Source organism: Equus przewalskii, chromosome 13, assembly GCF_037783145.1.
Source record: "Equus przewalskii isolate Varuska chromosome 13, EquPr2, whole genome shotgun sequence".
Lineage (NCBI taxonomy): Eukaryota > Metazoa > Chordata > Mammalia > Perissodactyla > Equidae > Equus > Equus przewalskii.
The window spans coordinates 84,170,985-84,197,560 of record NC_091843.1 but is presented as its reverse complement, the minus strand read 5'-3'; the positions used below and the strand labels follow the sequence as shown (position 1 = coordinate 84,197,560).

Here is a 26,576-nt window from a genome sequence, read left to right as displayed (position 1 = left end):
AGTATTGCAATAGGGTAAAGAGTCCAGTGTGAACCAAACTCAGCTTCAGTTTGTGCAGTGACTGCATGTTTTAAAGGGAGAATGAGAGAATACAGAGGAGGAACAGGGATAAGAAAGCGTCTTGAGCAGATTCAGGCAAGTGGAAATTTACAGAAAGGGGAAAAGGGATTGGTTACTGTGAAACCATCTGGGTTTACTAACTGGCAACTGGTGTTTATCCCCACCCACAGGGACTGGGAAGGAGGGAGAGTTACCTCCTGGAATGTTTGCATTTCAAAGAGATGACTCTCAAGTCCTTGAGAACACAGTTCTGGGTGGTAATAGATTTACATCTCAAAGTGGCAGAGAAAGAATTTATAATTGAGAACTTTCTGAAGTAAATGCTCTAAGGGGAGGTTCAGGAGCCCATCTGCCCATCCCCAGATTTTGCCTGGAACAAACAGTAAACTCTCCTGGCAGTGTTGCACTTTCTCAGGCAGGCATTTTAAGAGGGACTGGGGTCATCCTAAGGGCGAGGCCTTGAGCTGTTAGAAACCTGCTAGTGTTTGTTCTGGTCTCTTGGTCGGGGGGGGGGGGGGGGGGTGGGGGGGGGGGGGTGGGGGGGGGGGTGGGGGGGGTGGGGGGGGGCAGGGGATGGTAAATGAAATCATTCGTACTGAGAGGGCGCAGTTTGTATAGGCCCAGGTTGAGGTCTCATCAAGAAGAGAGCTTAGAGGATCCTGAGTAGAGTTTGGTCAAGGAGAGAGTCTTCGTCAACATAGAGTAAAGTAGTCTGGTGATGAGGTGAAAGAATGAATATTTAGGGAGGAGTTAAGAGAGAGAGGTTGTGTCAGAGAATGAGGTGCCTGATTTTAAGATTTCAGAGATAATGTTCTTCTGGGTGTTGGCAAGATCCTCGTTATGGCCATGGAAGGTGGATAGCAGAAGTGGAGAAGATCCTTGGAGATGAGGAGGTCAAAGAACAGAGTTTGGGAAAAAGTCATCCATGGGAATGTTGAAATCATCTAAGATAACAGCAAGATTTGTAGGGGGAGATGAAGGTGGCCCAGGTGTCAGAGATTCCAAGGGATGGAAACTGGTGAGCTGGAGGTTTATAGATGCCTGCAGTGAGGACACGTAGAGGTGGTGAAGCCCTAAAGAAGCAAGTAAGAAAGAACTCTGGACCCTGAGATACGTATGGTAGGATGTGGCGAAAAGCTCAGCCCCCAAATGAAGGGCTGCAGAGGAGCAACAGCCGGGCTTCACTTTAAGCCAGTTTAGGAGGGAGATGTTAAGCAAGGAGGTTAGAAACGTGGCAGGACTGGGAAATTTTTCAGAGGACAGTGGGAGAATTCGAATGTAGGGGAGCAACTGGAAATTAGGTCAGAGAAGGGAGTGCAGAATAGCAAGGGACTTGGGACTATAATGGTATTCCATTTGGGGCTGTGAGCAAGGATGGCAAAGGTGTGGCAAGGAGAATTTGGCTGGCCACAGGGTGGTAAGTGAAAGGAAATGCTTTGAATTACGTCTAGTTTAATGTTACATTTTGATGTCATACAGCGACTTTTTGGTATAACTTGATCCCCAAAGTCTATAAACTTGCTCACTCTAATTAGGGAATTTACAAATTACTTAATTTATCAAACCAAGTTAATAAGTACTAATGCTTTTATTGTCGTTTAAAAGAAGACTATGTGAAAATAGAATTTCTTTTTCAGTTCCCATACTACCAGTAGGATATAGCTTTTCCTGAGAAAGTGATATAGTTATAACATTTAGTATGTTGATTTATATTTTACTTATAAATCACTTAAACACCATTACCTGTTACTGCTCCCATCTCCCATCATGCCAACCAACCTGATCCCAAGTATGTTATCCTTAACGTTGATTTTTTTGTTTTTTATTTCCTTTTTCATTTTTTTTCCTCTTTCCCTCTTTCTTTTACAAGATATGCTATAATATTTAATAAGGCAAGATTTGAGAAACTAAAATAGCCTTCTACTTAATTACAAGAATGTTTTAAAGAAACATTGAACTCTTATATTTAGATTTCTGCAAAATAAGTGGAGTGATTTATTCCAGCAGGCATCTCAGAATATTCCAGAATATTCGTTTCTTTTACATATGCCTTTTCTAACTTGAGTAGGAGTTGATATAGAACTGTTGCTATGGTGAAGCGCATTCTGTTTTGCAGGGTATAAATTTATATATAGGGATAGTGTTGAAAAAGAACTTACTGTGTAAAACTCAATTTAAAATATTTTATAAGTATTAATTATAAAATATAGTCTGAAAATAATTTCCTGAAAGTTGGTGGCATTGTTGCTTTTGGTAATCATGTAATTTTAAGAAATGGTCTTTCGTACATGTAATTATAAGTGTATTTTTCTGGATTCTGTATTATATGAACTTATTATAGTGCTTCTGAACAAGCGAACTTTCTGCGTACTTTTCCTTTCCTGGTTTTAAGAATAGTCCTTTTTTCCCCTTATATTTCATCATCTTGCATTTATTTGTGAATTTTTTATTAGCAGTATTTTATGAATGTTCTTATGGATTTTGACACACTGTATCTTAGTATTGTGCTTGATGTCAGACTTACAAAGAAGGGAGACATAATACCTCCCTAATCTGGTGGGGGGATATACCCAATTAAATTAACAGCAATAGAATATGTACTTACAAAGGCTATGAGGGAACTAACAGATTACCTGGTAGAGAAATTGGCAACTGACTTGAACAGGCATTTCAGAGTAGAAGATATCCAAATGGTCAATAAACAAACTAACATTTTGGGGGGGCCTGCTGTGCTAGGTTTTCTGGCAGAAATATAGGAAAGATTCAAGTAGAGAGGAACTGTGCTCTGAGGTGCTTCTGGGACGTTGGGTGGAGAGCCGCGGCAAAGGTGAATATACAGGCTAGGAGAGAGGTCTGAGCTGGAGTGACGGAGTTTAGCGTGGTCCTGTGTGCACAGGGAGTTTTGGTCGGGGTCTGTCACGCAGGGAGAGTGTGTGAAACGTAAAGAAGGGTGAGGGCAGAGCCTCTCGGGCACTAGCACAGAAGGAGCAGGGTCGCTGAAAGCAGGTTCACGTGAAGAGACTTCTGAAGCATCTTTTAAACATGTTTTCTTGACCTTTTCATCAGAATTTGGGGGTCTAGTTTAATCTGAGCATCAAAAAAATAAAAACACAATGGTAACAAGATGCTGTTGTATATTCCTTACTAGCCTCTGACACCCAGCTCTGTCTCAGCTTCTAGGAAACCTCGTTTGACTTCTCCAAGCAGAACTGAAAGGAATACTCTTTTAAACTCTTTTTTTGTTCCGTTGCCTGACTCACTGCATAATATGAGTAGATTTAGCAGCCACTGGATCTTCCCACCCCCGTCTTGCCCCGCTCCAGTTCATTCTCCACGCTGCAGCCACAGGGCTTTTCCGAACCTGTCACATCACTCTCTTATTTGAATTAATGCTTACAATCCAGCCGTGTAGTTCCCAAGTCACCAGGTCTCTGGGTCTTGGCAGGTGGTATTCCCTCTGCCTAGAATGCCGTCTTTCCACACATCGTCCACTGCCGCCTCACACCCCCAGCCCCCACCCCACTGCTCTGTAGCTCCTGCTTGTTCTTTGAGTCTTATCTTAAATGTTACCTCTTGCACTAAGCCTTTCCTAAGTGGGTACCCCGTCACAAACCCACTACACTCCGTGTCTCCCCACTTTGGTACTTATTTCACTATATTATAACTGCCCTCTTTAGTTGGCTTGTGGTTCCCGGGGGACTAAGCTTGACGAGAACAGGGAATGGGCTCCTGGTCTAGGTGTAATCCTGCTGTCAGTCACAGCTGTCTGGCACACAGCAGGCACCCGATCAGATTTGTCAAATTAACAAGGATTAGCTACAAGCTTTGAGCGCTTTCCAAGTCTCACTTTCAATTTTTGCCTTTTTTCTGCACAAAATGTTATTTTTTGGGCTATTCTATGGGGATTTCACAGCTCTAGGAACAAGTATACTGTAGAACTAGAAGGGAAATTAGGGATCATTTAGAGTAGCCCCCTCTTCCTACCTGTGAGTGAACGAAGGCCCACTGGAGGGAATTGACCTGCTCCAGGTTGCCCGCGTCGCGCAGTCTTGGACTCATTCCCAAACTTAGAAGTACTCTAAGGCGAGCCAGTGCTCTCCACCCTTTTTCAGGTCACAGCACACGTAGAAAATGCTAATACTTTGATGGTACCTTGGAATAAAAGGAGAAAGAAAAGGTTGCCCAGAGTGAAATGCTTGCCCAGGCTGTCTCAGCCCCACCCACCACCTTGAAGGTCAGGCGGTCGGCACTTGGCACCCCTGCACCCTGTGAGGTAGGTCTGTGAGGCAGCCCAGGGCGTGACGTGCCAAGGCGTGCTTGGGAGATGCCGCTGTGATCCACTGCAGTCTCAGGATTGTTTGCTTATTAACCTGAATGGCTTTCTAATGGACGGATTTCCGACAGCAGTTAAAGTTGGGGTTTCTAGTTTGCTTGTGGGTTTTTGTTTTTGTTTTTAATATAAATAATACAAATTCACCTTACTGGGAGAGAGAAGGGGAGAAGTGTGGTTGACGGTTTCTCATTTTGTGGGAGGGAAGAGAATGAGTCAAATGTGCGAAGCTGGAAGATTGCTAGGAAGTGACCAAACCCTGTGGCTCTCTGTAGCCCAAAGGAAACCCACAGCCCAGGTGTTCTAGAGTGGGACTGGGTGGGCACTGGAATCCTGGTCACAGTCCCTTCCCCTGAGACCAAGAAGGGGCCTGGGGTGCCTCAATCCCTGGCACTGTGTGTGGCACAGTGTAGGTGCTCGCATATTTGCTGCATGAATGATGTTGAAACTGGTGAAGATGAGGGAGTGCAGGAGGGGACCAAGGACCACAAACTTTCTGTCTCCTCCCTTCTCCCAGGACACGTATTAATAGCGGCTCAGACGAGGCTTGCTTTGGTTGTACAAAAGTTAAAAGTAAGGCTGATTACAATGCTGCTCGTAAGCTATTGACTCTTTGTACCTAATTACAAGCAAACAACAACAACGCATACCGTAAAATATGTCTGCATTTTAAGCTTAATTTAATTCCACAGCTGGATTATTCTTATAGATTTTGCTGTAAATGTGTTTTTCACGTAGCACGGTCATTGGATCATATCGTTAAAAATTAGAGGAAATATTAATGGCATTTGAACATTGTTTTCTGTCACTCCTTTCCCCTGGTGTCCCTTTCTTCCTGCTTCTGAAACAGTGAGATCAGGTTATCATTGGGTACTTTTTAAAGTGTCCTGACCTGTGCTGTTCCCTCTGCCCAGAATGTTACTCTTTTCTCTTCCTGTCCCTTACCCATTGCCACTGATTGAACTCCTACTCATCCTTCAAGACCCAAAAGATACTACTGCCTCCTCAGAGCCTTCATCATCACTCTGGCCCAAGATAATCTCTTTCTATTCTAGGACTTTCTGTGTTCTGTTTTTTTAAATTCTTACCATGTACTCCTTTTTGGTGTACAGGTATAGTGGAAAAGTGCCTAACAGTGATAGGAGATATAAATTCAAATCCTGATCAGCTATTATTTTACTGTCATCTTGGACAGGCCACCATACTCGCTGGGCCTCAGTTTCTTCATTTATAAAATGAGAGATTTGGCCTGAGTGACAGCTAGCTCTCAGTGGAATGTAAATTGGGCAGCATCCAGACGTCAGGAGGATTTGGACCCTTACCCCAGCATCTCAACACACAGCCTGTGCTCCTTCCAGCCTCGCTCTCGCCGTCTTTGTGTTTGTCATTCACCTTAGGTTAAAAGTGTGAGGATTTGGCTGAGAGCCAGTCTGGAGGAGCCTTCGCTAGAGTAACATTTTCAGGGAATAAAACACTTGGAAACTGCCAAATTTTTTCAGCTGCAGCTATTATAAAAATGGTTCTACTATGATTCTTTTTTAAAGATAGGTGTCAATATCTGTACCTGTCAAGGAAGAAAGTGTTTTTTGCAGAAAATGAGCTGATGCACAAGTCTTGGGAATTAATGTGTGACAATTTTAGTTGTTTTATTTTTTTCTGCTGTGCGTCTTGTGACTTAGGGGTTTTTCTGACTGATCATCATTCCAATGTGCCCAGCGATGGACCCAAGGATGCTGGCCGTGGGTCCAGCTAGGGCAGCTCTTCTCTTACTTAGCAGTGACTGATTCCCTGTCATTGAGCAAGGATCCCCTTTGAGACATCTGTCAGAGGATGATCTTCACTTAGCATCCCAGTTCTGCGGCCCAGTAGCTGTGCGTTACTGGGCAAGATTCTTAGCTTCTCCAAGCCTTTGTTTCCTCACCTGTGACGCGGGAATACAGAAATACTAGTATTACCCCGTGAGACTGTTGTGAGAACTAAATGAGATGATGCGCATGAAATCATTAACACAATGTCTGGCACTTATTATCTGTGACTTTCTTATGATACCTTAAAATGTACCTTTTAATTTTTCATCTTTACTTCTCTTTTTTTCCCAAAGAAGATGGTAGATGTGGAAGTTGATTAGTTATCTCAAAAGTTGCTGGTTTAGATTCAATGTTTTCTTTTTCTTTCTTTCTTTTTTTTTTTTTGCTGAGGAAGATTCGCCCTGAGCTAACATCTGTGGCAGTCCTCCTCTTTTCTTGCTTGAGAAAGATCGCCCCTGAGCTAACATCCATGCCAGTCCTCCTCTATTTTTTTGTATATGGGACACCTCCACAGCATGGCTGGTGAGTGGAGTCAGTCTGCACCTGGGGTCTGAATGTGTGAACCCAGGCTGCTGAAGCAGAGTGCATGGAACTTTAACCACTCGGCCGCAGGGCCAGGCCCTAGATTCAATATTTTGACTCTCCGTACACAATACTAAGATCTTACTGACTGATGCTATCCAGACAGACATTGCTAATACTAAGGAAAAACTTTGAAGAATGAACTAGTAGCCTCGCCAAAGGTTTATCAAGGCAGTAGGTGCCATCCAGAAACATAGTCCCTTTAGTGCAGTACTTAGCTTTTGTTTACTGTCACTCATTCATCCATCCATCTGTGGTTTCTCAAGAACTCGCCCTGTGCGTGCCATCATGCTCAGTGCTAGCACAGGTCTGGCCACTGTCTAGGCCAGTCCAGTCTGATGCATTCCCAGTAACTGCAGTAGGCTCCAGAGTCAGTAAAGAGGTAGTTTTTGCCAACTTTGAGCTTTGGCTATTCTGTTGCTTACTCGTCCTAACTGGTCTTCCAGATGGATTTAATGTGTTTTTCATATCTGGGACCTTTTGACGTGTGGTGCCTCAAATACGTATGATCCTGGCTAAAAGATAGGTAAGCACATTAGATATGTGAAATTTCTTGATCATTTCTGTCTTTACTTTGTCATCTTTGGTACTATAGAGGAAAGGGAGTCATATATTCCTGCCTAGTTTTTATAGAGAATGTGAATGATTTTTTGAAATGTCAGGATGGTGAGTAACCCTGTTGGGATGCCTTTCACATATTAAAATCATCTATTTGATCAATATTTATTGTATTTTTAATTTTTATTTATTTTTTATTGGTTTATGTTGATTATAAACCAATATAAACATTGCTTTATAACATTATATAAAATTTCAGGTGTACGTCATCGTATTTTGATTTCTGTATCGACTACATTGTGTTCATCACCAAAAGTCTAGCGGCCATCTGTCGCCATGCACAGGTGCCCTTTTGCCCTCCCCCTACTCCCAGTCCCCCCGGTAACCATCAGTGTTTTCTCTGTATCTATGTGTTTGTTTGTTGTTGTTTTATCTTCTACGTATGAGTGAAATCATATGGTATTTGTCTTTCTCCAGGCAGGTATTTTTCTGTCTGACTTATTTCGCTTAGCATAACACCCTCGAGGTCCATCCATGTTGTGGCACATGGCAAGATTTCATCTTTTTATGGCTGAGTAGTATTCCATTGGGTGTATGTGTGTGTGTACACATATATGTGTATGTCAATGTATATGTATACCACATCTTCTTTCTCCATTCATCCATTGATGGACACTTGGGTTATTTCCATGGTTTTGCTATTGTGAATAATGCTACAGTGAACATAGGGGTGCAAATATCTTTTCAAATTAATGTTTTTGAGTTCTTTGGATAGATACCCAGAAGTGGAATAGCTGGATCATATGGTATTTCCATTTCTGATTTTTTGAGGCGTCTCCATACTGTTTTGCATAGCGGCTGCACCAGTTTACATTTAGAAAGTTCAGCAGTTGTATGAGGGTTCCCTTTTCTTCTCATCCTCTCCAGTACTTGTTATTTCTTGTCTTTTTAATGATAATCATTCTGATGGGTGGGAGGTGGTATCTCATTGTGGTTTTGATTTGCATTTCCCTAATAATTAGTGATATTGAACGTCTTTTTGTTTGCCTATTTGCCATCTGTATGTCTTCTTTGTAAAAATGTCTGTTCGGATCCTCTACCCATTTTTAAATTGAGTTGTTTGTTTTTTGTTGTTGAGTTGTTTGAGTTCTTTGTATATTTTGGATATTAACCCCTTATTGGATATATGATTTGCAAATATCTTCTCCCAATTGTTAGGTTGTCTTTTCGTTTTGTTGATGGTTTCCTTGCTGTGCAGAAGCTTTTTAGTTTGATGTGGTCCCATTTGTTTTTTATTTTGTTTCCCTTACCTAAGGGGACATACTCAAAAAGATACTGCCAAGATTGATGTCAAAGAGCCTACTGCCTATGTTTTCTTCTAGGCGTTTCATGGTTTCAGGTCTTAGATTCAAGTGTTTAATCCATTTTGAGTTAATTTGTGTGTATGGTGTAAGATACTGGTCTACTTTCATTCTTTTGCATGTGTCTGTCCAGTTTTCTAAGCAGCGTTTATTGAAGGAACTTACCTTTCTCCTTAAGTGCCTTCTTTATGCTAGGCCTTGTTCTAGTCAGTGGGAATGAACAAGATGACATAGTCCCTGCTCTCATGGGAACTTACGTTCTAGCGGAATAAACAAGTAAGCAAGAAAATTAAGGACGTTTCAGAGAGGGATAAAAAGTAGAGAGAAAATAAAATGGGCTGACATGATGGAGAATGCCAGGGCAGAGGGGCTCGAGTAGATTGGGTGGTCAGGAAAAGTCTTTCCTGGGACTTGATGTTTGAGCTTAGGCTTTCATGGCAGAAAGGATCCAGTCTCAGGGAAGAGCATCCCACAGGGAGGGAACAGCTGTGGAAAGGCCTTAGGGCAGGAATGAGCTTGGCGTCTTCTGGCAGGCGGAAGAAGAGCAGAAATCGAGTCTGGCTGGCGCTGAGAGAGCCTGTGGAGGGTGGGAGGAGGTTAGGCCTGCGAGGCAGGCATGGCCTTCAGACCATGGTGAGGAGTTGGGGCATTATTATAAGTGCTGTGGGGAGCTATATGAAGGCTTTTAGGAGGAGACAAGTTCTGTTTTACTTTTCAAGACAAGCAGCCTGGCTGCAGAGTGGAGAATGGACTGTGGGCAGAGAAGCCAGAAGACCAGCATTTTCTGTCACAGTGGTCCCCCAGCACACTAGCAGGAGAGATGGAGACAGGTAGTGTTTAGGCATCTCAAAAATACCTCCTGATTCTTCACATCTCCTGTCTTTTTTCCTGTTAATATTTAGAGTGCCCAGTCTACAATTTATCTCCCATTGGAGGTCTAAATATTAGGGCTTATTAATAAGGAAAGCAATCATTTTGTCACCTACAAATAGTTGAGTTTAGTGAGTTGAAAATATTTCACTCCTTAGAGGCTCAAAGTTAGTTCTTATCTGAAATCTTCAAATCTGGATGGGCCTGGAAAATCTACTTCCATGATAGTGGCCGTAAGTCTGACCAGGTTCACGGGGCACCCCTTTTTCCCAAGGGCCTCATGCAACTGAATTCCATGGCTTCCCTTCTTCCAAACAAATCTGAGCAAAGCTCTGGTGCTAATTTAGTTTCTGCCCTTTGATTCCACGGAGGGCCGCATATCCGTGTAATATGTCTGAACTTGGACATGTTATTTCTCAGCGAATCATAGAATTCGAGGGTGAGAGATCATTTAGTTCAACTTCCTTGTTCTGGAAGGAGGGGAACTAAGGCCTAGAGAATTGTATTGACTCGCCCAAACTCTGGACTAGAAACTACCTTTCCTGACTTTTGGACCAGTTCTTTATTAATTTCTCCCCTCTGTCATTTTTGTCAAGGTTCTCATAGAAATTAACACTACGGTGAAAATTACTGGATGTTAGTACCCCTCATTGCTGCAGATCCCATTTATAGATAAATTATGGATTGAGATTTGGGATATAAAGAAAGGGAGAAGGAAGGGGAGAAAATTGCTCCTTAATCCCAAAGGCAACCAATGTTAACGTTTTGGCGGATTTCCTTTGTCTTTTCGTTGCGTTTTTAAAATATGGCCATGATTTTTTCGTATAAATGTCTTCTTTATATCCTGATTTTTGTTCATAATACAAAATAAATATTTTCCTATATTATTAGAAAGTCTTTCCTCAGATAATTTTTAATGGCTTCATGATATTCAATAGTATGGATCTACCATAATTTTTTAGAAATTCCTCTTTTGTATTCACTTTTTTGGTATTAAAAATAATTCTGCAATGGTACCTCACAGAATTGATTCCTGGAAGTGGAATTGGTAGCTAGTTCAAAATGCTCATGGTAGAAAACTTGGAAAACTAGAAAACTAGAGAAACCAAAGTCATCTATAATTGCATAATCTAGAGGTAACTGTCGATAATTTGGGTTTTTCCTTTTCAGTCATTAAGTGGCTTGTTCAGTGAGTAAATAACTTTTCCTAAAATCGTTTCTTGCTGTGTCGTGTTGAATTAGACCAAATGTTTAATTAGGTAGCAGATCCTGTTGGTTAAAAGCATAAGTTCTCCTCTCTCATTTAAGTTTTAAATAATTTTTCTGGGTCATACAACTTTTAAACGCTAAAGAATCTAATATTTTAGTGTTGAAAGAGACAACTTAGAATAATTTTGGTCTTTTCACCTTCAGTATGATGCCTTTTGATAACCAAAAAGTCTCAATTTTAATGAAGTTGAATGTGTCAATCTTTCCTTTTGTGGGTGAGTGTTTTTGTGGCTTACGAAATTCTTCTCCATTCCCAAGATCACAAAGCCATTCACCTAGAATTTCATATAAATATTTTAAAGTTTTACTTTTCAGATTTAGGTCTTTAATGAATCAACCTAAAATTTATTTTTATATACGGTGTGAGGTAGGATTCCAATCTAATATCTTTCTATGTAGGTAATCAGTTGTCCTGCACTGATTTTCAAATAATCCATCCTTTCCCCATCAACCTCAAGAAGTGTAAGTTTCCATATTTTCATGGAACTGTGTTGGACTCTATTATTTTTCACTGGTCAGTTTTTTTGGTCCTTAAGCCAAAATCACACAGTCTTGTTTATTATAGCATTATAATAATTCTTTACATCTGGTAGGGAAAATGCCCTCCACCTATTCTGCTATTAGAATGTCTGGAGTTTTCTTTAGTGTTTGCTTCTCTCTTTCATTTTAGAGTCAACCTGTCCAGTTCTTTGGGGGAAAAATAATTGAGATTTTTATTGGAATTACATTGACCCTATAGATCGATTTCGGGGAAAGTTGACATCTTTATGATATGGCTATGACGTATAAATTTGTCCCCCATGAATGTAGTATATACTTATTTTGGTTTTTAAGTCCTCTCAATAAAACTTTAAAATTTCCTCCATAAAGGTTTTTTACATCTTTTATCATATTTATTACTAAGTATTCTTTTTTGCTATGTTGGTCATATCTTTTTTTACAATTGCATTTTCTAATTACTCGTTGCTCTTACAAAAAATGCAGCTGATTTTTACATTTTGATCTTAAATCTAGCCACCTTTCTAGACTCTCCTATTAATTACAATAATTTGTCTGGGACAGTCTTTTTGGTTTTCTTTGTAGGTCATCATGTGTCTGTGAGTAATGACAGTTCTGTCCTTTCTAGTCCTTTTACCTTTTCTTTCTTTTATTGTCATGTTATACTGCCTGGAACCTGCAGGGTACGGTTGAATAAAAGCAGTAATGGTGGGCATCCTGTCTTGATTGGTCTAAAGGAAATGCTTCTAACACGTCACCATTAAGCCTGGTGTTTGGTAGACACCCTCCACCTGGTTAAAGATCTCTAGGGTCATTTTGTTGTATCAGTCATTCATCACCTACGGATATATAGTATCAGGGACAGACCTGTTTCCCAGCGAAATAAACATTGTTTAAATAGTAGAACTCTGAAGTCTAAGTTTTTATATAATATTGTCTACATGTACGAAGAATTGATTTTTGTGTATCAGTCGGCTCCTAAAGTTCAAATAAACTAAAAACTTCATTATTCTGTATAAAATGGAGGAGAGACGAAGTACTCAAGGAGCTTGTACTTGATCGCATGGTTCTAAAAGCCAGCAGTCTCTGTGTAGCTCCGTATAAAATGTCATTCCTTTTGAAAATATTGGGAAGTGTCAGACTTGCTTATTCACTTTTCACTAACTTATATGTAATTTAAATTCAAAAGACAGTAACGTTTCTATTCATGTAAGTGCCATACTCATGTTTACTTATACTCTTCAAATTAGTTTCACATTTGACTTTTACATTAAGCCTAAGCCAAATTTATTTTCATTTTCTGTAGTTCATTTTTTCTTTTTCAGTTAGTCTCTAGTGCATTGGAACTTTCTCTTCATGTGGCTACTATAGGCGTCTCTAGTTTTAAGAAACAATTATTTATAAACTGTTGCAGTATTTGTAATTTCAAAGGAATTTCACATATATTTTCTTACTTATTTTAAACTTCACAAAGTTCGTGAAAGGCCAGGATTTCTGTTAGTGTTACAGATGAGGAAATGGGGCATCCCTAGTTAATGGCAAGGCCGGAACCTGAACCCAGTCTTCTAACTCCAACTGCCTTATCATTACAAACTTATTTATTAAAATATTTTGTTTATTAAATTAAGATTAAAAAAATACCCTGTCAAATTATTGATTCTCATTGGATGGAAAAGCTGAATCAAACGGTAAGTAAAAATACTCTTGTCTTTCAAGGCATTAGAAGCAATAGGTGTCTACAAGATAAAAAGTGTACATTTTTTTCCTCAGAGCTTTCCTAAATTACTGATTAAAGGAAATTCTCTTCCTGCGTTTCCGTCAGCCACCCGCGTGAGCCGTTGAGCTGGTAATTCCGCTGCAGCCAGCTCTGGAAACAGCACTGCCACATTCAGGGCCTCGGCATGGCAGCATCGCCTCCTCTGGGTTATTCTCTCTTTCTCCTACCATCATGTGCTTTTCTCTGTTAATTTATTTCTGTGTAATATGCTGGAAGTCCAAGTAACAAAATGTCATTTGAAAGTTATGTGAACTTTTCCTAAATTATGTAAATACGTTTGTAAAGAGTTGTTTGATTTGTTCATGATTATCCATGAAATAAATCATTAAATCTTAAGATAATCCATTTAAGTAATTTTTAACTGCCTAATATTTCACACAAATGAAAAAGTATAGAAAACAGTATAACAGACACCCGTTTACCCTTCACTCAAATATCATAGAGATTGACATTTTGTAATATTTACTTGAGGTTTTTTTTAAAGAGAATAAAATGTTACCGATATGGCTGAGGTCATAGTAAATGACTGCCTTACCTTTCCCCCTCTTCAGCTCCTAACCTCATTGGTAACCATTATCCTGACTTTATTTATTATCCTTATGAGTGGTTTTTATTCTTTTGATATATATCTATCTTAATGTGCAATTATGTTTTGTGTACTTTTAAAATGTACATAAATATGTCACACTGAGTCTATCTTATCATATTCTACATTGTAAATAATTGTTTTAATAATTGTACAAAGTAGATCTATTCATTTTCCTAATGATAGTTAGATTGTTTCTATTTTTTTTCTATTCTGAATACAAACAGTACTGTAGTGAACACTTTTATAAATACCTTTTTGAGCACTTGTGTATTTTTCTAGGGTGGATCCCTAAAAGAGGAGTTGCTGGGTCACAGATCAGTATGTGGAGTCCTCAGCTTTACTAGATGTTTCCAAGTGGCTCTCCACGTCTGTGCCAACATGCTACGTAAACAGACTTTTAAACCTTTTCATAATCTGATGAATGTTATAAGTTATCTCTTAAAAATGTTCCTTCAAAACTTTTCACTGTTCGTATTTCTTTATTCTTTCAAATGCATGTTCAGAACAGCTTGTAGGCCCCTTGAAAAACACTGCTGGTTTCATTTTCCTTTCCCTGATTAATAACAGGTTTTTGGCCTTTCATGTTTCTTTTTCTATAAATATCCTATTCATGTCCTTTGCCCATTTTTCCATTGTTTTGGTGTTATTAATATGTAGGAGTAGTACGTCTTTGTTATATGCCTTTTTATTTTGTGTTTGATGACTTCTTTCAACAGAGTTTCTAAAAAGTTTAAGCGTGTCTTTTCCTGTATGATTTATATTTTTTGTGTTGCTTTTCCTATCTTGTTCAATAAATCATTCATTAGCTTCATGTCAGTAAGCTATTCTCCCATATTTTCTTCTAAAAGTTAAAGGTTTGCTTTTCATATTTAATTCTTTCATCCATCTAGATTTGATTTAGGAACTCTGTGAGATTCAGGCCTAATCTATCTTTTATCATATGAATACCCAATTGTCTCGCTGTTGTTTATTGAATATTACATCTTTTTTGCTTATTTGTGATCCTACCTCTCACATATACCAAATGCCATGTATAGGTTTGTCTCTGTCACTACTCTGTGTACCTATTAAAGCCGTACCACACTTTTAATTACCATAGCTTTACAATAAAGTCTCCCCTCCCAGTTGTGGTTCTTCAAAATTGTATTGACCTTTTTTTTTACTCTATCAAATAAATTTCAAAATTAACTGCCAGAATTGTATTGCTTGGTGGATTTGTGAGATAAATTTCCTTTTGAAAATAACCTTTACTGAAATACAGCGTACATGCAGAAACATGCACAGATCGTAAGTGTATAGCTTAGTATATTTCCACAAAGTGTACCACTGCCGTATCCAACACCCAGATCAAGATAGAACAATAGAGTGGAAATAGAGCACATTCTAAAAGCTCCCCTCGTAGAGTAAGGGAGGTCCTCCCAGTAGCTACCTAGCCCCAAAAAGATAATCACTATCCTGATTTCTTTTACCATACATTATAGTTTGGCTTGTTTTGAGCTTTATATAAATAGAGACATACAATATATATTGTGTCTGTCATCTTCCATATTTTTTGCTTGTCGTTTATTTCCATTGTCATAGAGAATTTCATTGTATGAATATATCACGATTTATCTGTTCTACTACTGATGAACATTGAAGTTACTTCCAATTTAGGGCTGTTATGCAAAGTACTGCCATGAGCATTCTTTTCCATGTTTTTGGAATACATCCTATATGTTTCTGTTGGACATAGACCTGGGAGCAGAATTGTTCAGATATATCTATTTTCAGCTTTAGTAGATTGTGCCAAACAGTTTTCCAAAATAGTGTACAATGTACCACCCCCACAGCAGTGTGTAAGAACTCTAGTTTTTCTACATCTTTGCCAAAGCTTAATATTGACAGGCTTTTTTTCTTTGTTTAACTTTAGCTGTTGTGTACATGCGAAGTGATGTTGTCTCTTTATGATTTGATTGCATTTTCCTAATTCTCTTAATAGCCTGTTTTGATGAATAGAGGTTCTTAATTTTAATCTACTCCAATTTTTCAATCTTTTCCTTTATAATTAATTGTGATTTGTGATCTGTTTGAGAAATCTTTGTCTACTCCAAGGTCATATGTTACCATCCAATAACTTTATTGTTTTCCCCTGTCTTTCAAATCTGTAATCCACTAGGAATTGATTTTTGTTTATGATGTAAGTTAGGAAATCAAGATTTTTATTTTTCTACATGGATGTTCTTTCGATTCAGCACCAGTTATTGGAAAGACTGTCCTTTGTCCACTGTGCTGCGGTGTCACCTTTGTCATAAATCCAGAGACTGTATACACGTCAGTCTGTTTCTGCACTCTTTTCTGTTCCACTGGTCTTTTTGTATATCTTTGTGCCAGAATCAAACTAGTTTAATTATTGTAGCGTTGTAATATTGAGCCTTCCAGTCTGTGAACATGGTGTCTTCCTTCATTTAATTAAGTATTCCTCAATTCCTTTCAGTAGTCTTTTGTAGTTTTCTGTATAGGGTACTTGCTGATTTTGTTAGATTTATTTGTAGGTATTTGATTTCTTTGGATGCTGTGGTAAATTATGTTATCAAATTTTTTTGATTTTTAATTACTTGTTACTAAAATGTAGAAATAAAGTTGACTTTTGTATACTGAATTTATACCCAAAGATCTTGCTAAATTCATTTATTGATTGCAATAATTTTTGTAGATTTCTTTAGACTCTCTGGGAACACAATCATGACATATAGGAATAATGACAGTTTCATTATTTTCTTTGCAATCGTTATATCTTTTGTTCCCTTTTCCTGCCCTTTTTTTTGAGGAAGATTAGCCCTGAGCTAACATCCATGCCCATCTTCCACTACTTTATATGTGGGATGCCTGCCACAGCATGGCTTCATAAGTGGTGTATAGATCTGCGCCCCGGATCTGAACCGGGAACCCTGAGCCAGCAAAGCAGAGCATGCGAACTTACCTGCCATGCCACCGTGCCGGCCCCTACTTTTTTTTTTTTTTAATGCATGGGTATTGAATTTTATCAAATGCTTTCTCTGTGTCATTGGAGATCATTATATGAGTTCTCTTCCTTATTCTGTTAATGTGATGAATTACATTGATTTGCTTTTGAATATTAAACCAACCTTGTATTCTTCAAAAACTCTAAATGATTAATATATCCCTGGATTGGCTTATTAATATTTTATGAAGGAGTTTTGCATTTGTACTTTTGGAAGAAATTGGCCTGTAATTTTTCTTTCTTGTAGTGTTCTTGTCAAGTTTTGTTATCAAGATTATGGATTATGTTGACCTTCTACAGTGATTTGGGAAGAGTTTCTTCTCCTTCTGTTCTCTAGAAGAGTTTTTATAAGATTAGTGCTATTTCTTTCTTAAATGTTTGGAAGTATTCAGTGGGGAAGTTCTCTGGGTTTGGAGTTTTTCTTGTGGAAGGGCTTTAAATTACAGATTTAATCTCTTAGTAAATATAGGATTATTCAGATTTTCTTCTCATTTTTGCCAGTTTTAAAAAAGAAATCTGTTCCTTTCGTTTAAATTTGCAAAATATTTGGCTATGCCAAATATTTGCTTGTTTATAGTAGGCTTATTATTTTTCATCTCTGTAGGGGAGTTTATTTTATTTTATTTATTTATTTATTTATTGAGGAAGATTAGCCCTGAGCTAATATTCGTCGCCAGTCCTCCTCCTTTTGCTGAGGAAGATTGGCCTTGAGCTAACGTCCTTGCCTATCTTCCTCTATTTTATTTGTGGGATGCCTACCACAGCATAGCTTGATAAGTAGTGTGTAGGTCTGTGCCCGGGATCCCAACCAGTGAACCCCAGGCCACCAAAGTGGGACGTGCGAACTTAACCACTACCCCACTGGGCTGGCCTTGGAATTCATTTTATTTTAATCTGCTAGTTTTATCATTCTGCTTGTACCAAGCTTCTTTCCTTGTTCTTACTGTGCCAAGAAACAAAGATTCGGTCAAATTCCTGTAAGTGTGGATATTCATGAGGCTCGTTATAAAGCCACGTGTAACCATAAGAGAAAGAAATCACACAGGAAGAACAGGCTCTCTAGCACAGCTTGGCTTTGGGGAGGCTGGAAATGTCTGGTTAATTACATCAGACCGCTGTAGAGATGGAGCAGGTTTTCTTTTTATCTCCTCAACAATAAGACTTTATAATGTTTTACTTTGATACCCCATTGTTTGCATGAGGTTTCTCAACTCCCCTTGGCTCTTTCTTTTTTCTTCCCCATCATTACTGACTGCCCTCTTTACCCCCTACTCTAGAATAACTTTTGTTTCTTTATCATTTCTTGCTCATGGTCCCCTATGAGTGCCTTATGGCCTCATTCTGTGTTCTTTTTCAACCTCTGCTCCAGTTACTGCTGATTGGACCTCGCCCCGGTTCTCAGGTTAAACTCCCAAGAGATTATTGATTGGCCCAGTTTTGGAAGAGCTTTTATGTGAGGCTGCCTCTTAGGTTGTTGGTCAGTTACAGGTGGGCTCTTCTTGACCAGGCAGGTATTGCCAAGGGTGGTGGGTTCACATAGCACAGCACCTGGATGCCTTGAGCTAACTCCTCTGCAAAGGGCTGCAGTGGGACAATTTCCCTTAGGATGAGTCTGTACATAGCAAGTACTGTAATTGGCTAATATAGGCAAGTTCTAGAAATTAAATCATTGCACGTGTTTCAGCTTTTCTGCCTCTTTCACATGCTCTGGTGAAATGCCAGTGAATAATTAAATGCTGATAAAACCAACATCTAGAGTTTGATATTATCAATCTCTTTAGCAGTCATCTGTCTATAAGTGGAAAAATTCACGTGCTGTCAGCCCAAATCAGAGCTTTGGGCAATTAGATATATAATGCCTGTAGCTTTAACATGGGCAAACGGAAATGGATAGATTTTAAATGCAAGTCATATGCAAAACACACACATAGGCAGATTAATGAATATTTAATGAGAAAGCCATGGTAGTCTCATTTAGGTTGCTTCTTGTTATTTCCTTTTTTATACCCAGAAACAACCTTGTAAGCTGCTAAGAATTCACTGTTCTGCAATAGCACGGTTCAAGTTGAAGACAAAGAGGTTCTCTTTCCCTTTGTGATACTTAATTGGTGACATATTTAAGTACCACAAAGCCATATTTTGCCTAGTGCATTCCCATGGAATAATGTGTAGATATTATATAAAAGCTCTCTGGTACTATGAGTGAAATTGCTTTTTAATTTTCCAGGGGGACTCAGAGAGAGTGATGATAATTACTGGACCAAACATGGGTGGAAAGAGCTCCTACATAAAACAAGTGGCATTGATTACTGTCATGGCTCAGATTGGCTCCTATGTTCCTGCAGAGGAAGCAACAATTGGAATTGTGGATGGCATTTTCACAAGGTAAAAACATTAGTTCCATTTAAATGTATTTCTGAAAATAAATCAAGCCCACACTGTCACATGAATTTTATTTTTATGTTCATATTTAGATGAATAGATTTCCTCTTAAAATATTTAGAGCTCAGGAACTTGAAGAAATCATTTCATCATGAATATTAATACCAGAAGAGACCTCGGAGATCATTTTGTCCAGTAGTTTTCAAGTTATTTTTAGTTACTGGGTTCTTACTTTAAAGAAAGTCTTATGTAGAAGATCAGTATTTGGACAGATAGAAGCAGGTCTGCTCTCCCTTAATCAGAGATGGGAGCTCGGAGGCTTGGCTGTGGCCTGTAGGGCAGCCTGAAAACCGGCCCACCCTCCTTGCTTTATAGGTGGGGAGCTGAGAGCAGAGTGAAAGAGGCACTGGCCCAAGATAATTTAATTCTTATTCTTTTTTACTCTAAGAACGTTACATACAACTGACTAGGTCTTACCCTCAACATGTAAATCTAAATTGCATGCCACATTGGGAATATGGGTAAAATAACTAGATGTAAAATAACTCACTAACGAGAATTCATTGTTTAATCTATTTATTTAGATTTATCATTTCTTAAATTTCCATTTATACTTCTTATATGTACATTTTTAGAAAAATGTAGTCTATAGTATATGGTCAAGCTGTGTGTGTAAAGTATCTGATCTGTTATCCACTTCATATTTATTTAATATTTGACTCTGAAATAACATCAGAATTTGTCACATGCCAACACTGACGTGCCTGAATAGCTGGAAAATGCTTCAAAGCTTGGTTTTTAACCTGAGAGTGAACAAAACAAAGCAACCTAAATTCTGTTTGATGCCATATCACCAAACAGATGTTATTTTGATCTCAATATATTTGTAAATTAACTCAATATAAGAAATCTAAAGAAGCTTTCTTTAGTTTTTAAAGTTGTAATTAATCTTCTATTTTGCAAGAAAAATATGCTAGGTATTTTATTTTGGTTACATTTTATTAAGAAGAGTGATAGAAGTTTAATAAAGAGAAGAAAGATAAAAAGAAAAAGAAAGAAAGGAAAAACATCTTGGGCAATGTAAGGTGATTTATCTGGAAGAGAATCTTGTTAGTGAGCAGAATATCAATTAGGAATATTTTTAGATACAAGTAATAGAAAAGAAAATAAGAATTTACTTTCTCATATAATAAGAAGGCTTGAGGTAGGTGGCTGCTTCTGATATTTCAGGGGCTCTGCAATTCATTGGCCTTTACCTCATAGTTTCAAGATGGTTGCTGTGACTCCAGACATCATATTCGTATTCAGATAAGGGAAAAAGGAGAAGGAATACCAAAGCTTCTCCATTTTTTCAGGAGATCAGTACCTTTTCAGAGGCTTCCCAGAAAACTTCCACTTATATTTCACTAACCAGGATTGTGTCTTATGGGCATAATTGCAAGGGAAAAGAAAGTAAGAATTTGGTTTTATCCAGTTTTTATAATGGAATTAGACAAGGGACACAGTGTTTGGGAATGGATTCAGAGGCAACCAGAAAACAGTTTCTGCTATAAGGAATGACTTCAGTGATAATAATAACAGCTAACTTTTATGATGACCACGTATTTATAATAGTAGTATAATAACGTTCTTATCAATGCATAAGCACATTCTGTGCCCTTTATATAGAATACTTTCTATTAAGTACATTCAGTGAGAGCAAGTATAAGTCTTCTGAAAAAGGACAAACCACACTAATTTCAAGAAATTTGGGTGTTTATCCATTCATTTTCATTTGTTCATTTGTCCAGTATATACTAACTTAGCGTCTAACATATGAGAAGCACTGGGAATACAAAACAACCATAGTTTCTGTTTTCATGAAGCTTACCTGACGGAGAAGATGAGCATTAACCAAAAAATTGTATAAAGAAATGTAAAGTTGCAACTGTGACACATCTAGAAAGGTTGCATACAAGATGCTGTGACAGCCTGTGATACTGGGTGTGATCTCGTCAGGAAGGTCAGTGGAAGGCTTCCCTTAGCAAGTGACTCTTGAGCACCTATCTGAAGCACGAGTTAACTATCGAAGGAAGGAAGAGCATTTCAGACAAACGGAGCAGCATGTGCAAAGGTCCTTTCACATTAAAAAAGACACCGTGAGACAAGGGACTGAGGGGTGGCCCTCTAGAGGAGCAAGATTCTAGATGAAGCTGAAGAATAGGAAAGGGCAAGTTACCCAGGGTGTTTATCCTAGGAGGCTGGGGAATCACTGCAGGCTTTGAAGCAGGGCTTGGCACAATCGTGTCCACACTGCTGCAGTGCAGAGAGTGTTCAGAGAAAGGACACGGCAGATCAGAGTACCCTGCTCAGTAGGCTCTTGCAGTGGCCTTGGTGAGAGGTATCAGTAGTTTGGACTAGGTTTGTAGCATTAGTTTAAGTGGAAAGGAGTCATATTTGAAAGGTGTTCAGGAAATAAATCAGCAGGACTTGGTGCTAGATGGGTTCTGTGGCTGAGATAAATGGAGTTGTCGGCCATGACAGTGGTTGGTGCCTCTGGGTGGAGGATGCTGGCATTTATTGGAAGACGGTGATTTTTTTCATGGATCCTGATTTTATCCTTGTGCATAGTAAGTAGAAATGCTCTGAGACATTCAAGGGGAGCTGTCATGTAGGCAGTTGGATATAGAGTTCAGAGGGAGAGATAAAAGGTAATGCTGTAAATTTGTTGTAAGCAGTCTTTGTACAAGTGGTGAGTGAAGTCCTGGCTGTGGATGAGCTCATCCTGGCAGAGAGGATCATGGAGAAGATAATGTTCCCAGACTGAGCCTTAGAACTGCCAACATGTCAGAGCTGAGTAAGAAGCTTGAAAAACCACAGAGGAGGAGTAGCCAGAGAGGTGGGACACACCCTGGCCTCAGTGTCATGGGAGCAAGGGGAAGAGTGCTTCCAGGAGGAAGGAAGTGGTGCTTACAGGAGGAAGGAAGTGGCCAGCAGCGCCTAAAGGTCTGAGGAGATGAAACCTGAAAAGTCAACTTGGCTCTTAGCAAAATGGATGTCACTAGTGACCCTAGCAAGAGCTGTTTGGTGGAGTGGTGGGGCCACACTCCAGTTAACGAGGGTTAAGGAGCAAGTGAGAGGTCAGGAAATGGCGAATGTTAGTACAGGTGACACGGAGGCAGATTGGCTGGGAAGAGGAGGTGAGAGATCTCATAAGGGACTTGTTTTGTTTTTGAGTGGTTGACTTGAACATGTTTAAGGGGGATATAGTTATATACATGAATTTATGATTCTAAAAAAAATGCATCGATCACCTTGGAGGATATTAGACTGAATTCAGAGTAATACTTAAAACGAAAAATCATTAGTCACTTTGGGGAATGAAAATTGAAAAATAAAGGGGAAGAATCAAGCAGCTATCCTGCCTTTCCAAATAGGTAATGAGAGGAATTTTCTCTTTATAGAAGTGTGTTCCAGCTATTAAATAAAGAAGGAATGATAAAGTTAGATTATCACTCTTTTTTTGCAATCTCTAATGTAAAAATAGATCTAGGCAATAATTAGAAATGGCTGCTAATGTTATCAAAAGAGAGACAACCAGACATTCAGGAAGAGTTTGTAACTCAACCTGTGAAGTCTGGCACACACTCAAATCTATTCAGACCTTTAGGTCTGTCTGCCAGTTTATGAGGGAAAAAAGGTAGAGGAACAGAAACAACACCTTTGGGATGCCATCAGTAAAATCTAGACTGTGGGAAAGTGCAGGACAAATGACTGGCTCCTTCAACAAATAAATAGCAAGGGCAAAAAAAGTAGGGGGAGAGAGAAGAGATTCAAAGATGGCTTTTTCCAGCACTTGGGGTGCAGGCTTGAAATAGGCAGTCAGCTTAGTACAGGGTGGAGTTCTTCCAGACGAGTGAAAAAGCAGAAGGAGCTTAGGAATCTGCAAGTGTGTGTGTGAAATGATGGACTGTGGACCTTAAACAAGGAGAGGGCTGACAGAACAGGGGACAGTAGATGGTAGGTGGGCCAGAGTCCTGCGAGCCTTGAACAAGCATGGTGGAAGTGTTGAATGAGCTGGAAGGACAGGAGGTTGTTGGAATGGCTGCTTTTGAGGTAAAACAGTTCAGGCCTATGATCAAGTCCAAGATGTGACCTTGGTGTTGGATGGCTGGGGTAGAGTAGAGGAGAAGGAGACTGGCGAAGAGGAAGTCTAGGATTGATCTAGATAGTGGCTGGTTTAGCCAGATGGACATTAAGTCTACCAAAATTATGGCAGGGCTCTTGGGGTTCGGAGGAAGATGTACGCCAGGTACTAACATCTTGGGTGAATGAAGGGGAATGGTTTGAAGTTGAGTAGCTGACAACATAGAAAGAGGGAGGATGTTATGGTCAAATGGCACAACCTCAAAGGAGCAGTTTTTATTATAAGAAAGTAGAACCTAGAAGTGAGAGTGATGAGCAGGAGACCCCTGAGGTGTCACATGGTCTAAGGAAATGAATGGTGATTTCTTGAGAGGGCTGCAGGGGAAGGACTGGAGAGGGAAGTGAGGGAGTGCCCTTGAGGAGAAGAGACTGAGGATATAGCGGAGTTTCTGGTTACTTGGCAGCTCTTCCAAGGCGCCCAATATCTGGTTTAGGAGGTGAGTGTGGTGGAGAGTTGGATAAAGCCTAAGAAGTGTCGGGCAATACAGACTTGATGTTGGATCCAGGAACCACAGAGGAGGACACACACCTAGGGTTCTGACTGATGAAAACATGGAAAGGAGACGTGGTGTATTCTGTCTCCTGGGCTGCCTTGAGAAGAGTGAGGCCTGGACAAAGTGTCTTGGGGGTGAGTCTCACCTGGCTTGGACAGAGGTGGATCCAGGGCTGTAGGTGCCACACACTGCAGCCTAATTGGGCTGGCTGATGGTAGCCCTGAAACTCCAGACCTGTACTGTGTCACCTGGATTGAGAAGCTCTTCCATCAAGCAGGAAAGAAATGGATGAAATATGTGTGAGAATCTGATTGTGGTGTCCCCAACAGACATGATTGAGCACCTACTTTGTCTAGTCGTCATTCAGTTTTCACTGCTTCAGGTGTGACTCCGGCATCCATTACTTAGTACACACCTTTGCAGGAACTCTCACTGCTCGCTCAGCCTTCATTTTCTCCTCTCTCCAGTCAGTTTTCATGTCTCTGTTAGGCGCCTGTCAGGGCACGGCTATGATCGGATCATTCTCCTGCTCCGAAACCTCTAATGGGCCCCATTATAGTAAATACAGATCTCTGGGTGTGTCAGACAAGACCCACCAGATAACCACCAATCTTTCCAGTCTTCTGTTTCTTTCCCTCATCTACTTAAGTGTCAACCAAACAGTTCTTTCTGAATTCTAGAAAGCTATTACGTGCTTTCCCATTTGTCGTCTTCAGCTTATACTATTTCCTGTGCCAGAAATACCCCTCCTGCTATTTTTTTTCTGTTAAAATCCCATGTGGTGTTCAAGATCTAGCTCAGATGCCTACTCCTTCATGAAGTCTTCCTTGATTTCCATAGCCAGAAGTAATCTAATCGCTCTCAATTCTTTACTTCAATCATGCATGTATCCTCCTCTTTTAAAGCTCTTACCACTTTTGGTTTCATAGTTGTTCGTGTACATGTCCACCTCTACTATTGTGTTGTCCATTCTTGGAAGATGAGTTTCTTGTTTTGTGCATTTCTCTTTCCCCTCCCTTAACCTACAACTTTGCTTTGTACATACATAAGAGACACTCAAGAACAGGGCTGTTGAATGAGTTGACCCTTAAGTCACGATCAGGCAAGTGGAAACTAGTCCCATAGACAGTGGAGAGTCCTTGAAGACTTGTGGGTAGGAAAGTGATGTGATCAGAGCTCAGTTTAGGTTTCAGGGAGATTAGTCCGGCAGCACTGTGAGGGATGGACTCTGAAGGGATGATGTGGTGTAGTCGTTCTTGGGGAGATCCTGAGTATCTTAATTAGACTGGTGGAAGTGGACAGAGGACAGAGGAGAGATGTTGTAGGGTTAGAATTGACAGGCCTTGGCAGCTACAATGGATGAAAAAAGAAAGATGAAGAGCTAGAGACAAAGATTAAAGCATCAAGCCTAAGTGACCAAGAGAAGAGAATGGTGGTGCTTATTAGTAACACTGAGAAACTGAGGAGGAGGATCTGATTTCAGAAATAATCTTAACTTGTAAACTTGTAGCGGGTGGCACAATAGTGAGGCTACATGATAAGACGGCCATGACATTTCCAGGTCATGAGTAGAAACTGTAGAGCTGTTAGCAGGACTTTAGCTTTGGCCCAATAATGAGATCAGAATTCTGTTGTGCTAAACACATATTTTTATTAAAATATTACAGTGCATCAGAGTTTTATGCTAAACATTAGGAATACAAAGCTGAGTAAGACAGTTTTACCTGCCCTTGGGGACCTCAAGTGTAGTAAGGGAGATGGAGAAACAAATCACTACGATGCAGTAAGATTGTATGTTGCTGGAGAAGTGTTTGTGCATGTGTGCTTATTTCCTTGCTCATTCATTTGTTCATATTTATCCGGCCGTCTTCCAAAAAGGAATTAGGGCAGCTTACAGGAAATCCAGAACAGCACAAGTCAAAATGAGGATGAAGGTTTAACATTGAGCCCGGAATGAGGCTTAAAATATATGTCACTTAATGACCAGCACTACTGTGGATTAGCCGCAAGTTTGTCCCCAAGGTTTCCACAAAGATAAATTTGTTCAGTTAGAATAGTCCACAGTACCCAGAAAGCCAAACAAATTACTTAAGAGAACAACTTTAAAAAAAAAACTGTTTACTGTGTTAGGCAACAATTTTTATAATAAGACTAGCCAGATGGATGTATTGGGTAATATCATTCAGACTAGTTTTTCTTGGGTCCATTCAGTTAGAGTTCATGAAACAAATGCTTGATTATGTTATTCTTGAGCCACAAGCTCCACTGAGACAGAAATTGTGCCTGTTCTGAACATGTTTGTGTCTCTTATGCCTGGTGCATAGTAGGTGTGCAGTAAATATTTGTGGGAAAACTGACAATAAGAATTTTAATGTGAATAAGAGAATAAGTAATATATTGACAAAAGTATGTTCCTTAGTCCAGATTTCTGAAATCCTGCCAAAACATCCCCTGGGATTCAAATACCATATAAAATAGTACATTTGAGCTTGACTAGGTTTTTCCACAGGACTCAGTAAGTCATCAGATTTCTATGTTATATTTGATCTTATAAAGAAAACGTTTAAGTCTAGGTACAGGCAGGATAAATTATCATTTATACACAGGTAAAGAGTGAAAGGTTAGTTTTCTGGTGCCATGAACATTAGTGTGTCCTGGCCACCCTCAGGAGCACCTCCTCCATGATGCTGAGTAAGAGGAGATTAGGACTTCTTGAACATCCACATTAAGCTTCACTGCTCAGTCTGTGGTGAATCTGGCCTCCCGATCATGAGGTGGCAAGGCTCAGGCAAATTTCAGTATCAGACCC

General features: G+C 39.5%; 1 protein-coding gene across 2 annotated transcripts in view; it reads left to right on the top strand.

Moving 5' to 3' along the window:
* The window catches only part of MSH3 (mutS homolog 3), a 157,870-nt gene that overhangs the window by 105,184 nt on the left and 26,110 nt on the right, over positions 1 to 26,576 (top strand). The window contains exons 20-21 of one of the 2 annotated variants that reach the window (XR_011525691.1): positions 13,982 to 14,087; positions 18,934 to 19,091. Coding sequence is in view for 1 of the 2 variants with exons in the window: in XM_008518033.2 (XP_008516255.2) it covers positions 18,934 to 19,091 (158 nt within the window). In the remaining variant the exon portion in view is untranslated. The remainder of the gene's footprint in view (positions 1 to 13,981; positions 14,088 to 18,933; positions 19,092 to 26,576) is intronic. The other variant, XM_008518033.2, reaches the window with a different exon arrangement.